Below are 12715 nucleotides of genomic sequence, written 5' to 3' on the forward strand. Positions count from 1 at the left end.
ATCCTGTTGAAAACATAAAAGCACACAGTATTTAAACATTTCCTATTTGCTACATTATTCTAGACCATAGTCAATGAACTGTGTGTATATACACATATCACAAATATGTATATATATACACATAATATACACAACACACATACACATGTACCTAGGATAACATCACACCAACAAGGTTAACTTTATACAAGTATTTGTCAAGAAAAAAATAGGGCATCTCCTCCACCATTCACAAGCTTATGTGTTGTTTTATTTTCTTCTTGAGTCCCTGATAAAATAAAAGTCATTAAACCATAAAATTTTTCCACTTCAAATTTTCAGAAGGCAACAGGCACTTTGATGTATATTGGTGTGTAACAAATATAGTAACTCTTTATATATTCTACTATCTCTCTTCTACTTGGGTATTTTTATCTGGTAAATCTTTGGTCCTTGAGCATACTTTCTTTGCTACAGCTGTTTTTGCTTGCATTTTCACATTTTAAAAAATGTGAGCTATGCACGCAGCTGGAAATAATGGATTGTGTCATCATGAGTTCTGCTGTTTGTTATGAGAACTGCACCAACCTACTACTGTTCATTTGGAGCAAGCCATTTCTATTAGCGCAATGGGAGAGTTCCACAGATAGTATTCGCTACAAGCCTCAGCAATCCCAATGTTGATGGACCCCTTCTTCCTGTACCATTGTTACTATCTGAACTCCTGAATTGATAATTAAGTTGGAGGGAGACCTTTTTTTATCTCTGTATATTCCCTTTCATGAATTCCATCTATAAGAAACTATCCACTTGTTTTTTCCTACGGCAAAGCTATGGGAGCAGGTACTGCTAACCCATATTGTCATCAAGCTATTTTTTTCTCTGTCTCTTGTTATTTTAGGAGAACCTGGTTGCTTTTAATGACAGGTCTCTTTTGTTTCAGGAAAGAATCCAATTGGGTGGGAGAATCAAGCGGGAGGGTTGGTGGTGGTGGGTGGGTTATTTCGAGATCGTGCCTCCACACCTATGAAAAGATCCACAAAGCTTTGCCAAGTTTAAAACCAGGAGCAGATCATCACTGCACAAAACATATCCCTAATCAGGGCTGGGTCACTCAGCCTTTTTCTTTTTATTTTTCTTTTCTCTCTCTTTTTTTTTTTCCTATCTTGTCTGAAATGGCTTCCCCACAGGACATTTTGAAATTATTCTTAATTGCAGGGTAGCCAAGTGGAGTATGTCTGTTGCTGGCATGTGAACACTGGCTGGACCTGTGCAATGTAGTAATTGCTAAAGTTGGCATCTGCTACATAGGGGGCCGGCTGGTAATAGCAAGTGACATTGGCCACATTAGGGATGACATTCTGGTCAGCTAGCACCCGGATAGCCAGCATTGTGATCAGGTTTAAAGTCTGTCTTCTTTCATGTCCCATCAGACACACGGTACTCTCATTCACCACTCCATGAAGGGTCATGAGATAGTCATACTTGCGGTCTTCCAAGCCCACGAAGTGGTTCTGCAAATAGGACTCCAGTTTTCTCTGCTGCTCTCCAATGTCTGAAAAGTCGATGAAAAACCTGGAACACATATACCTCTGAAGGGTCTTGATCTCATCAGAGGCGGGCCTAAAGCCCCTCACTAAGAGGTTGCAGTACTTTAGCAGGCCTCCCCCTCTGATTTCCTCTGGGTTCCGCGTGGCAATGATCTTGTTACAAAGGTGATCAAAGGCTTCATGGAAATCGCCATAGACGCTCTCCCCAATTATTGTGGGGTGAAACGTTTCAGTCATCGGGTTCTCTGAACATTCGTAAAAGAGGAGAAGAGAGTCTAATTTGATTTGAAAAGAATCTACACTAAATTCAAACTGCCTCCGGAGGGAATCCACAAATTTCAGTTCCACATTTTTGCCACTGTTGTTTGACAGGGATATAAGACTCCATCGGTCAGAGTCATTGCACACTTTAACCATTTTCTGCACATAAGCTTCCTACAATTTAAAAGACAAAACAAGAAGATGAGCAAACCTAGAAAAAAATAATAAATACATCCTCATCACAGCTGAGAATTATTTTGCTCCTTCCCTTTTGTTTTGTCAAGTTTCAGCAAAACACTACCTACAGGTTTAAACATTAAACAGTCTTCTGAAAACAACAACAAAAAATACATTTAACGAGTGGTTCTGCTGTCTGGGAAAGAGACTAGAAGTAATAGTTTGAGGCTTTTGGCAGACATAGCACAGTACTAAGCGGTTCTGTTGTCATGTCTGACTTTTGAAATGTTATTTTTTGAGAATGTTCTTATAGGTACAAGATTCACACAATATAGCCACAATATTCAAAAGACAGAAGGGTCTACAGTGAAAAGTCGGTCTGCCTCTCATCCTGTCCCTAGTCACCTAGTTTCCCCTCCACCCCCCCAGGGAACTGATAGGATCAGTATCTTGTGGGTCCCCGCAGGGATTCTGCAGCTAAAATCAAATACGAACTAAATTAAGACATTCTGGGAGGCTGGTTCCTCTGATCATTTTAACTAATTGTATAAAATGCGCTTTGGGCCAAGGTGGGGAGGAGGGGACTCATTATATCCTGAACCCATGAACCCAGAGAAGCACCATATTTATTCTTAATGCCTGGAGTCAGCAAAAAGCAGCTACGAAATCTAGTCACATTTTCCAATACAATAATAAGCCCATTGACTCGCCTCTGCTGCAGGCTGCTCTTTTTCCCAGAGACTCAATCATCCAATGACTCAAAAAAAAAAAAAAAAGATGGACAATATTTCACTCTTCTACTTATTAGAATGTACGAATGTACTCCGAATACGACTCAAGCAAGGAAAGCCAAGAGTTAAAAAATAAGGAGAAGGAAGAGAGGGCAGGGCAGATGAGGAAGCAGAAGGCACGGGGCGCTGAAGCAGCAAGTCAACGAAAACACTCAGACACAAGTCCACGCACCTTCGTGAACTCAGAAAAAAAAAAAAAAAAAAACTCAAAAGCAAAATCAGCCAGGGCGCCCACACGGGTCCGGTCGGTCGACTCGAGCCCGGGTGTCAGCGGTGCAGCACCCACGCCCGGCCCGCCGCGGGGGCCCCAGGCCCCTCTTGGGGGTGGAGGTGGGGGGTGCTTTACCTTGAGCGTGAGTGGTGTGATCTTCTCCTTGTTCACCCCTTCGGGTAAGAAGTCCAAAAGGCAGTCCAGCACGACGTCCTTCACAGTCTGAAACTCCTCTTCCCCGCGCAGGTCGGCGCAGAAGATGAGGTCCAGGTCTTTGTAGCCCAGGCCGCTGTCCTGGTGCAGGACGTGGCTGGCGGCCGAGCCGTTGAGGCGCACGTCGCGGACGCCGATGCGCTTCTCGGCCAGCCGCCGCCGCACCACCTTCACGATCAGGCTGGGCTGCAGCTCGAGCGTGGGGAAGTTGCCGCGCCCGTGGATCGGGATGGTCTCGCTCAGGATGCCGTCCAGCCGCTGCACTTGCTCCCAGTTCAGCACGTTGCAGTGTGCCGTGGGGCTCTCGCAGTATTCCAAGCAGTGCCCAGCGAACCCGCCGCCGCCGCCGCCGCCGCAGTCGCCGCCGCTCAGATCGCCGCCCAGGGGGATGTAGGGGCCGCCGGCCAGCTCGTCCTCGGCCATGGCAAAGTACCCTTCGCCTTCCGCCATGAAGTGCCCGCCGAACGCCACTTGGCCCTGGTCGGTCCTAAGAGAAAAAGGGGGGATGTGGGGGAAGGAGCGCGCTGAGGACGCTGAGGAGCGGCTGGGCGGACAGGGGGCCCCGCGGAGGTAGGAACGAACCCCTTTCCCCGCTTGAATCCTCCCCGCCTCGCCTCGGGGGGCACCCCGGAGACGCTCCCTCCCCAGGCCCCCGCGGTCCCCCAGCCGCGCGCGCCGCGCCCCGCAAGAGCAGCCCCGCACCAAAAGTATCTCTGATGCATCTGGAAAAGCGCAAGCGGGAGTCCCGTCTGTGTCACCTGGAGGCGGCCGCCCCTTCTAGGAGCGCGGCGAGCGAGGAACTGCGAGGCGACAACTCTTCGGGAGCAGCGAGTGCGCTCCCGGCCGCGGCGAGCGACTCCAGTCCTTCCTAGACCCCCGCCGCCCGCGCCGGCCACTCCCGCCCCTCGCCCCCACCCGCGCCGCCTGAGTCGCGGTGGTCCCGGAGGTGGCGGCTCCTGCTGCCGCCGCCGCCGCCGCACACGTTCCCGTCTCTGGAGCTTTAGCAGTTGTGCGGGAGAAACAGCCTCAGTACTTTTTTTATACGAGGTCCTCTGGGCGCTTCCGGGGCCCGGCGCCGCACGAATCGCCACACCCTACTCATCTGCATAGGGCGCCGCCCCCGCTCGTACGCCCGCCCGCCCAGCGGCCCGGAGCTCCGTGGAGCTGAAGGGCTGCGGCGGCCGGTCCCGGGGCGCGAGGCCGGCGGCGGGTGTGAGTGTGCATTCATGTGCATGGACGTACATTTGACGTATGGATGCCCCCCCACACACACACACACAAAGCCCCTCTTTTTATTTTTTTTCCCCCCAACGAAGAAGCATTTCAGACGCCTCAAGAGTTCTAAGTCGCCCACACAACCGGAGCCCAGCGAAATTCGCGCAACTGCAGAAACTTCCCAAACATAAAATTCTCGCTTTTTCTGGCGCGTCATTATAGCTCACGGACGGGGCTCCAGAAGTTATTTCGACTCCTCCTCTCCCCAGCATCGTTTTATTAGATAATGTGTGGTGTAAAGCTAGGCCGTTTACTCCGTTAGTAAACCCGGCCTTGGCGACAACTAAGGCGCCCACTTCCCCGTGCCGGTCAGGCGGCGCGCGCGAGGGGCAGGGCGAGCTCCCCCCGGTTTCGATTCTTCAGACCTCGGGCGGCGCGGGGAGCTCGGCGTGAGCCCGCGGCGCGCGGGGGCGGGGCCGAGCGTGCGCCCGTCTCCCGCGCGCGCGAGCGGGACGGGGCGGCCGGGGGCGCGGCGCGGGGCTAGGGCGCGTCCCCGAGCGGGCGCCCCGGCGGGCCTGACAGCCGGAAGGGCGCGCGGCCAGCGGCTGAGGACCCGGCGGTCCCGGAGTGCGGCGCTCGGGGAAGGGCTGCCGAGCCGGGCCGGGCCGGCGCTCCGGCGGCGTGTTCTCTCGCCGAGACCTGAGGCGGAGAAGCGCGTTCGTTCCCGGGGCGCTTAAGGTTTACCTTTTTCAAGTGAGTGTGCTAGTGTCAGTGTGAAACGAGTTGGTGTTCCACGACCCGCGAGAAGTACGAGTTTAAAGGACGCAAGCGTTCCTTTCGCAACCCCTCAACTTCAGTCGCCTCAGCGGCGCTGAAGGAGCGTGGTGTTATCTCCGCGCGCCCTCGCGCTCACATCCACCCCCCCCCCACCCCGGTCTTTGCTAGAAAGCGCCCCCCTTTCTTCGGACTGTCAATTCTGGCTGCTCGATGCCTCTTTTCAACTCAGTAACTTTCCTTCTCGTGGAGGCTGCGGGCTCCTGAGGTGGGGGGGGGTCTCCTGGGAAGTTTGGAAACTGCCGCCTGTGGCCCCGCACGACCCCGGCCGCCCTGCCTGCGCGGGAACACGACACGCCCCCTCCGAACAGGGGGAGCCCCGGCCTCGTCACCGAAGCTGAGCGCCTGGACGGGGGTGTTGGGAGGTTAGGGGGGACGGTCACCCGCCGAGCCTCCAGCTGTGTGGCAACGCCGCCCCCTGCCGGTGCCCTGCGGAGCTGCTCTCAAAGCAGAGGAACCAGCGGGACAGCAGACGGAAGCCATTACTCCTCAGCGCCGGCCTCGCGCGGTGCGGGAGTCGGGGAAGGGACCGCGGGACAACCAACCACACGACTTTCACGCGCCCATCGCTTCCCCAGATGCACATTCATGGATCTAGTCACCTGTGCATAACTGCGCGTGTGTTGTGAGAGAGGTGTGATTTGACATAGAGCAGTGGTGGACTTGGATTTCCCTGGTGGCACAGTGGATAAGAATCCGCCTGCCGATACAGGAGACGTGAGAGACGCGGGTTCTATCCCTGGGTCGGGAAGATCCCCTGGTGGAGGGCATGGCAACCCACTCCAGCACTCTTGCCTGGAGAACCCTATAGACAGAGGAGCCTGGTGGGCTACAATCCATGGGGGTCGCAAACAGTCGGACGCGACTGAAGCGACTTAGCACACATACACAGTGGTGGACTAACTGGGCCCAGGGGAGCTGGGGAGACGAGAGGAGCGGCGTCCTTTAGATCGGATCTTGAAAAGGGGACTTGCCTTGGTAGTTGAGGAAGGAGAAAAGCACTACCAGCAAAAGGGAAGAGTGTAAGAGAATTGGAATTTGAGCAAGGCCTTATAGACCGCACTGTAAGAAATGAGATTGGTGGTACATTTTGATACATACCAGATTGGTTTCTAGGAACTTCCTGAGAACCTCTGGGCAACACTCTACTTAGCTCTTTACGTGTAACACCTCGTTTAATCGTCACTTGAGAAGATATCCTCTATCACAGGGATTTGGAAACAAGAATTGTGAGGTAGAGATTTGCCCAAGTTTCATGGCTCATCAGTGATGAGTTCAGCCCTTGAAACCAACCCATTTCTCTGGGGAGTGCTATTAAGCCATTGTTTTCAAGAATAGGATATATGTAGCCTACCAGTACATTCTGGTACTTTGAACCTCTGGATTTGAATGAAAAAGAAAAGGCCTTTTCTGTAACGAAACACATGTCAAAGGCTAATATGAATTCTGCCCCTGAAAACAAAAGCAACGGAGTAGATTATGTAGTAAGTGAAAATGCAAGTTAGTCACTAGTGTCTGATTGCAACTCCATGGACTGTAGCCCACCAGGGTCCTCTGTCCATGGAATTCTCCACTCAAGACTACTGGAGTGGGTAGTCATTCCCTTCTCTAGGGGATCTTTCTGACCCAGGGCTCAAACCTGGGTCTCCAGCATTGCAGGTGGATTCTTTTCCGTCTGAGCCACCTGAAAAGCCTAGTATTAGGTACAGTACTTTGATATAAAAAATATCAAAGGTTTAGCTCCACTGCCATTATTTTATACTTTAACCCTTCTCCCAAAAAAGTGGGGAAGAAAAAAAAAAGCATTAGAGTCTCTGAGCCCTTGGCTACCTGGGCTTCAAGAAATCTTAAAGATTTTGGTCTGTGGGGCTAAAGGAATCTACATTTTAGCAAGTTGCCCATGCGATTCCTAATACAAGGGGCCAGCCACAATTTACGCCAGGCTGACAAGGGATACTGCAGCCTGGTTCTCTAGGTGGGCACCCTCTCCCTGGCAGAGGCTGCTCTTTTCTGCCTGGCTGCTCTTATGATCTCTCCCAAGAGTGGAGGGCATGGCTGAGAGGCAGAGGTGGAGCCTGAGGTGAGCTCCAGAGAGCCTGCAGTGCATCAGACCCTATGCTGGAGAAGGGTGAGTGCCAGGGGCAGTGGGGAAAGACACTTTCTCCCAAGCTGCCAGGGCTTTGTGGCTGACACTTCTCTGACCCTCTAACAAAGCATTACCCCTCCCCATCTGGGTTCTCCCTTCCTAGCACCCTTCCTAATCCCAATAATCCAGACCCGCCACCTCCTGCGCTAGGACATCTGGGATCTCTTACTTTTGGCAACACTGCATGGTGTTTTGACTGGATTCATATGGGCCTGATTCATAGTTGTCACTTGATACATATTGTCGAATGAAAGCATCTGTTATTCTTTGTCCCTCTTCTCCCTGTCTTCAAACTGAGATAATATTTACATTCTGGAAAAGGAAAGGTTCATCCTTACATGAAATTGCAAATTTTGCAATTGCAAGTATTTTTTTTTCCCTAGAAACCAAACTAATTATCAAATGAGAAAGTCCCCACTCTCCAAACATGTTCATTGCCAAGATCACCTCTCAACACAGTTCTCCTTGGATTAAATTTAGGTGCAGAGTTCTATATACCTGTCGGTATACTAGGCTTTAAATAGGCTTTAATTTCTGAAGCTTTTTGGTAAATAATTTACTTTTTCTCATCTTAAAGGGGAGGCAGATCTATTGCAATACAATGCTGTATGTCTGTATTTGTAGTTCTTAAAGGAAAGCTTAAAAAAAGGAACACTTATGACCAGTTAACCTTGATTTAAAAGTAATAGTGACAATCAATCTGGACTTAGCAAAATAAGAAGAAATTCCATTTTGGCCTGGATAGTAACTTAATGTTATTGAGTTGGTTATAATATGCCAGACACTATGCTCAGTATTTTATAGACACCATTTCTTTTAAACTTTCTCCACATATCAGAGCTCTACGTATCACATCCCCATTTTTCAGATAGGGGAGATGAGGCAGAGGAAGGTTAAGACATGTACAGAATTGGCAGAGCCTTGGTTCAGAGCCACTCCTGTGGCTGCTCTCTGCGGCTTTCCCTCTAGGAGCTTTCATTCCCCCTGTCATTTCATTTTCCTTTTAGGCTTAAAACTGAACTGGAACTGTACTCTGCTCCTACCTTCTTTCCAAATTCTGTATGTTCAGATTGTATAGAACATTGAAGACCAAGGTGTTTTGTCCTGAAACAGCTGCTGAGGTCAGAATACACCTGCCTGGGTGGATGAGAGTAAGAAAGGCCTGCCTACCTGACTGGGGGATCCAGAAAGTTAGCAGCCTTCCAAAGAGGCCTCGAGAAAACCACACACACACACACACACACACACACACACACACGCACGCACGCAGAGAAACAGGGTGGGGAAGGTCACAGTCTGCCCCAAGTTCACTTAGCATTCTCGCTACCCTTTCCATTTTGCTGTGTCTGCTTCCTGTCTTTTCAAGAATGGTTTCAGAAGATAAGTAGCAAATAAATATGCAATGATTCCTCCACTCTCACATCCAAACATTGCTTAGAACACAGCAGTGAGGCCTAGTTCCTCTCTCCCCCCAGATTTTTGTCTTGCTCTTCATCTTTTCACACCAGCTCTCTCCACCCTATCCACCAAAAGTGACAGAACCCTGCAGAAACACCTTGTCCTCTCACCCCCACCCTGGGCCAGAGCAGTGGGATGTGAAGATTTTGGACCACTCCCCACACCCTTGCCATTCACCACCTTCCTAGGGCAGAGTGGTCCCTGAGGCCATGGAGGACAGACAGGTGTCCTTCTCCAGCCATGTCTGCACAGAAGTCCACATTGCAGGGCAAACGAGAGCTTTCTGTCATCCAGTTATTATTAGCAGAACAGCAGCCAATCAAAGGGCTTCATGTAAAAATTAAAATTCCCTTGGGAAACTAGTCAATACATTACCTGTTTTCCCAGGGAATGCTGCTTGTGAAATGACTCTCCTCATGTTTCTTCAAGGAAATAAAGGTTTATTCAAGGCCTATCAAAGGCTGGAGACATCCTAAATCATACAGCTTCTAGTCTTGAGAATAACAACCCAGCATCTTATTACCTATTTGGTTGTTAGCAGTCAACAGATTAACTTCTATAGTTTAAATTTTTCAACACTTCTTTTCTGTTTTATTTCATTTTATCTTCAAAATTATTCTGACCAATGTGCAGTGCTAGAAATTCTAGGTGGTTTTTCACAGGTTTACATCTCTAATTCTGGAAAAGTTAAAGTAAGACTCAGTTGCTTTCAGTCATGGACCAGCATCCCTTTCTTGGGACCACATGGTTTAATCTTTCATACACTCAAATATCTGTGAGTGTATTTCAGTGATCAGTAACAAATTGTTCAGTTTGAAGGGAACCTCTAGCCACAAAGAGCATCATTTGTATAGACTACATTCTCACCTGTGAACATCTTATAAAAACTGTTGAGCCTCTCCTAAGTGTCATTTCCTAAGGTTATTTTTAAGAGTATTTATTTGATGTATATGACCACATAAAAACAGTTCTTTGCACAGTTAGAGATCATTGAGCTTTGGAAATTCAATATGCAAGCAACACAGTCCTATGTCATCACTCTTAAAATCAAACTCAATGTAGATCATCCTTTAATAGAGTTCTTCATCAGAAAGACAAGCCAGTATTTTCTTCTGCTACTATCAGTGCTGATTATGCCAGAAGTTCTTCCTGTTTTGACATCTTGGTGAAATGCTTGCTGTTTCAATGTTGCAAGTCCCATGGACCAGACTGTTTTCTCTGCTCCAAACAAAAGAGACATTCAAAAGTCACATTCATTTGGCAAAACGTAAACTAGACATACACGTGTATTTTCAAAACTTACCAAATATGAATAAGTAAACTGCTTTCCCCCCAAAGTCATATTTATATTACAAGTTTTTCCTTCTGCAAGTTTGTACTAGAAGAATGTTTAACTTCTCTGAAAAAAATGTGGATGTTTACTTGTGGTGCTTATAAAGCTTTGAGAAAGGTACAAGGCGGGAATATAATGAATTATATTCTAAAAGGATGCATTATATAATGAATTATTTTCTAAAAGGAATTTGGGCAAAATATGCATGTATCTTGTGAAAAGAGAGAGAGAAAAAAAAAGAAGACTGTCTTCTGTGGGTATATCCAGCTCGTTCTGATATATTTTTAGCCAACTCTTACTTTGTACACATATGTTGACATATTGGTAACTGATCATTAATTTATATGACCTTTCAACATTTCGGACATAATTAAACATGGTATATATCCATTTTACCAGCACCATTTTGATATGCCAAATTCATAAATTGTGTAATTACCATGTGAATTTATAGCAGCTACAAAAAGTATATTTGCTCACATGCTTAGACCATACATTGATTCAGTAATGCATATACCTCCTTGTTTAAAAGAATTTTTTAAACATTTCTACCATCACTTTCTTTGTTAAAATCTTTTCCTCTTAATTTCCTTCCTTACCTCAAAATTATCTGCTGCAAAGAAAGAAATAAATTAAACAGTACAATTAAATAGATAGCCAATGGGGAATTTGCTGTATGATTCAGGGAACTCAAACAGGGGCTCTGTATCAACCTAGAGGGGTGGAATGGGGAGGGAAATAAAATAGTACAATTAATGCTATCCTGATGTTTGGGAGAAATTATTATGGAAAATTTTAAGCAACCAAAAAGCACATTTCTCAGTGTTAGAAAGTCTGAGAAACTGAACACAACAGATAGTAACACAACAAATAATATTTAAAATGAAGGTTTTTTTTCCCCAAAAGCTACTAGGGTGATGAACATGTTTATAGACAGACTTCTTAAAAACTTTTCAAACCAGACTTGAGGAAGATAAATTTGACCACCTTGAAAATGCTGGGCTCCTTAAGTAAAATATGAATGGGAAAACTAGCTGCAGACTCTAAGCACTAAGACATTAGGATATATTTTAGCAATATGGAATAAAAGATTCAAGTTTAACTTTCTAAAAAAATAAAGAAGCATTACCTGAGATAGTATAGGGGGTAGAAAATAAGAGCTATCAAAGTTATTAATATTTGAACCATGGAAGCTTCTGACTGGAGATTGATTTCTGAGAAGCCACAGCTTCAGCCAGAGTCCTGGACATTAAAAGGGAGTTCATGCTAACACATAATTAAGTACCCACAGTTTAGATAAGATATCTCCAAAGGGCAATTGAACTGCCCTCCACGTTTTGAAATTTGTAGTTACTCAATGAGTTCATTGTTTAGCATAAAAGAAGTGACATTCTTTTTAATTTTTTTTAATTTATTTTAATTGGAGTCTACTTTGCAATATTGTGGTGGTTTTTGCCATACATTCACATGAATCAGCCATGGGTGTACATGTGTTCTTCCTATCAGAAAGTCATTTTACAATATTAAAACAGAAAAAAAAATGGCACCTGAGATGGTTTGTGTAATTACCATGTGAATTTATAGCAGCTACAAAAAGTATATTTGCTCACATGCTTAGACCATACATTGATTCAGTAATGCATATACCTCCTTGTTTAAAAGAATTTTTTAAACATTTCTACCATCACTTTCTTTGTTAAAATCTTTTCCTCTTAATTTCCTTCCTTACCTCAAAATTATCTGCTGCAAAGAAAGAAATAAATTAAACAGTACAATTAAATAGATAGCCAATGGGGAATTTGCTGTATGAAAAAAAAATGGCACCACAAGCACTCCCTGGTTTCCATTAAAATTCTGAAGTTATTTGTTTTGCCCTCCATTGGCACTAATTTGGCAACCTTACTCTCTCCCATCTACTCAATGTGAGTGCTCTGTGAGCAGTAATTCAACACACTTGCACTGACCAGAAATATGTGACTTTGCTATGTGTTAAAAATAAATTCCCCTTGTGCGCACTTGTGACTTGTCTAGTTTACTCCAGTCTTTTACTCCTGACATGTCTTGGAGCATTACCTCTGTCCTTCATTGGATTACAGGACCTGTTGAGAAAGTCACCGGTCATAGGCGTGTACATGACACAGGCACTTTGAACTCTGGAGCAATGGATACTCCTGCAAGGTTAGTCCATTTCATGACCAAAGTCAAATCTATATTTCTAGTTCATTGTTTAAAAAATTAATAATCATAAAAATATAAGAAGTCATATTTCATTTTAAATTTTACTGTAACATTATAATTCTGTATTATTGTACACTGCAATGTTTTCTATTTTATATGTTATAACCCTAGAACAAGTGCAGAGATGCCTTTTAAATGCCTTTTAAATATTACTGACATGAAAAATAATTACCCTTTGCATATTGGGTATGTCATTATTTTGAGCCACACCTTCTTCATAAATCAAAGAAATTGAATTATCATGACTAATTCCTAATCCACTTTGTGTCTAAAGATAGCAAACATTTGGAATAAAAAATTGAAAAGCAA

At 45.9% G+C, this 12715-nt stretch overlaps 2 protein-coding genes across 6 annotated transcripts in view; one reads left to right on the forward strand and one right to left on the reverse strand.

Annotated features, from left to right (window-relative positions):
- Positions 1-230: 230 nt before the first annotated feature.
- Positions 231-4236, reverse strand: TENT5A (terminal nucleotidyltransferase 5A). 2 transcript variants are annotated; one of them, XM_081530416.1, is made up of 3 exons: positions 3941-4236; positions 3105-3669; positions 231-1964 (listed from the first exon to the last, which is right to left on the reverse strand). In XM_081530416.1, the coding sequence occupies exons 2-3, from the start codon at positions 3630-3632 to the stop codon at positions 1188-1190; spliced, it is 1305 nt and encodes a 434-aa protein (XP_081386542.1). In that variant the 5' UTR covers positions 3633-3669; positions 3941-4236; the 3' UTR covers positions 231-1187. The 2 variants fall into 2 exon arrangements, with proteins under 2 accessions (XP_081386542.1, XP_081386541.1); XM_081530415.1 differs by having other exon boundaries at positions 3885-4236.
- Positions 4237-4869: 633 nt separating this feature from the next.
- LOC145521646 (uncharacterized) overlaps positions 4870-12715 on the forward strand; it is a 352473-nt gene continuing 344627 nt past the window's right edge. For 2 of the 4 annotated variants that reach the window (XM_081530418.1, XM_081530419.1), the window contains exons 1-2: positions 4912-5150; positions 12265-12346. In XM_081530418.1, the coding sequence (XP_081386544.1) occupies positions 12330-12346 (17 nt within the window). In that variant the 5' untranslated portion in view covers positions 4912-5150; positions 12265-12329. Of the gene's footprint in view, positions 5151-12264; positions 12347-12715 lie in introns of all 4 variants that reach the window. The other 2 variants (XM_081530417.1, XR_014065560.1) reach the window with 2 other exon arrangements.

This window comes from Giraffa tippelskirchi, chromosome 9, assembly GCF_054371585.1.
Source record: "Giraffa tippelskirchi isolate mGirTip1 chromosome 9, T2T-mGirTip1v1.2.pri, whole genome shotgun sequence".
In the NCBI taxonomy this organism is placed as follows: Eukaryota; Metazoa; Chordata; class Mammalia; order Artiodactyla; family Giraffidae; genus Giraffa; species Giraffa tippelskirchi.

Coding starts and splice junctions, on each gene's coding strand:
- TENT5A (XM_081530415.1), bottom strand. CDS start 3,904: ATGCATCAGAGATACTTTTG. Junction 3,670..3,884: donor ATGCATCAGAGATACTTTTG/GTGCGGGGCTGC, acceptor TTTTTCTCTTAG/GACCGACCAGGGCCAAGTGG. Junction 1,965..3,104: donor TCACACCACTCACGCTCAAG/GTAAAGCACCCC, acceptor TTTAAATTGTAG/GAAGCTTATGTGCAGAAAAT.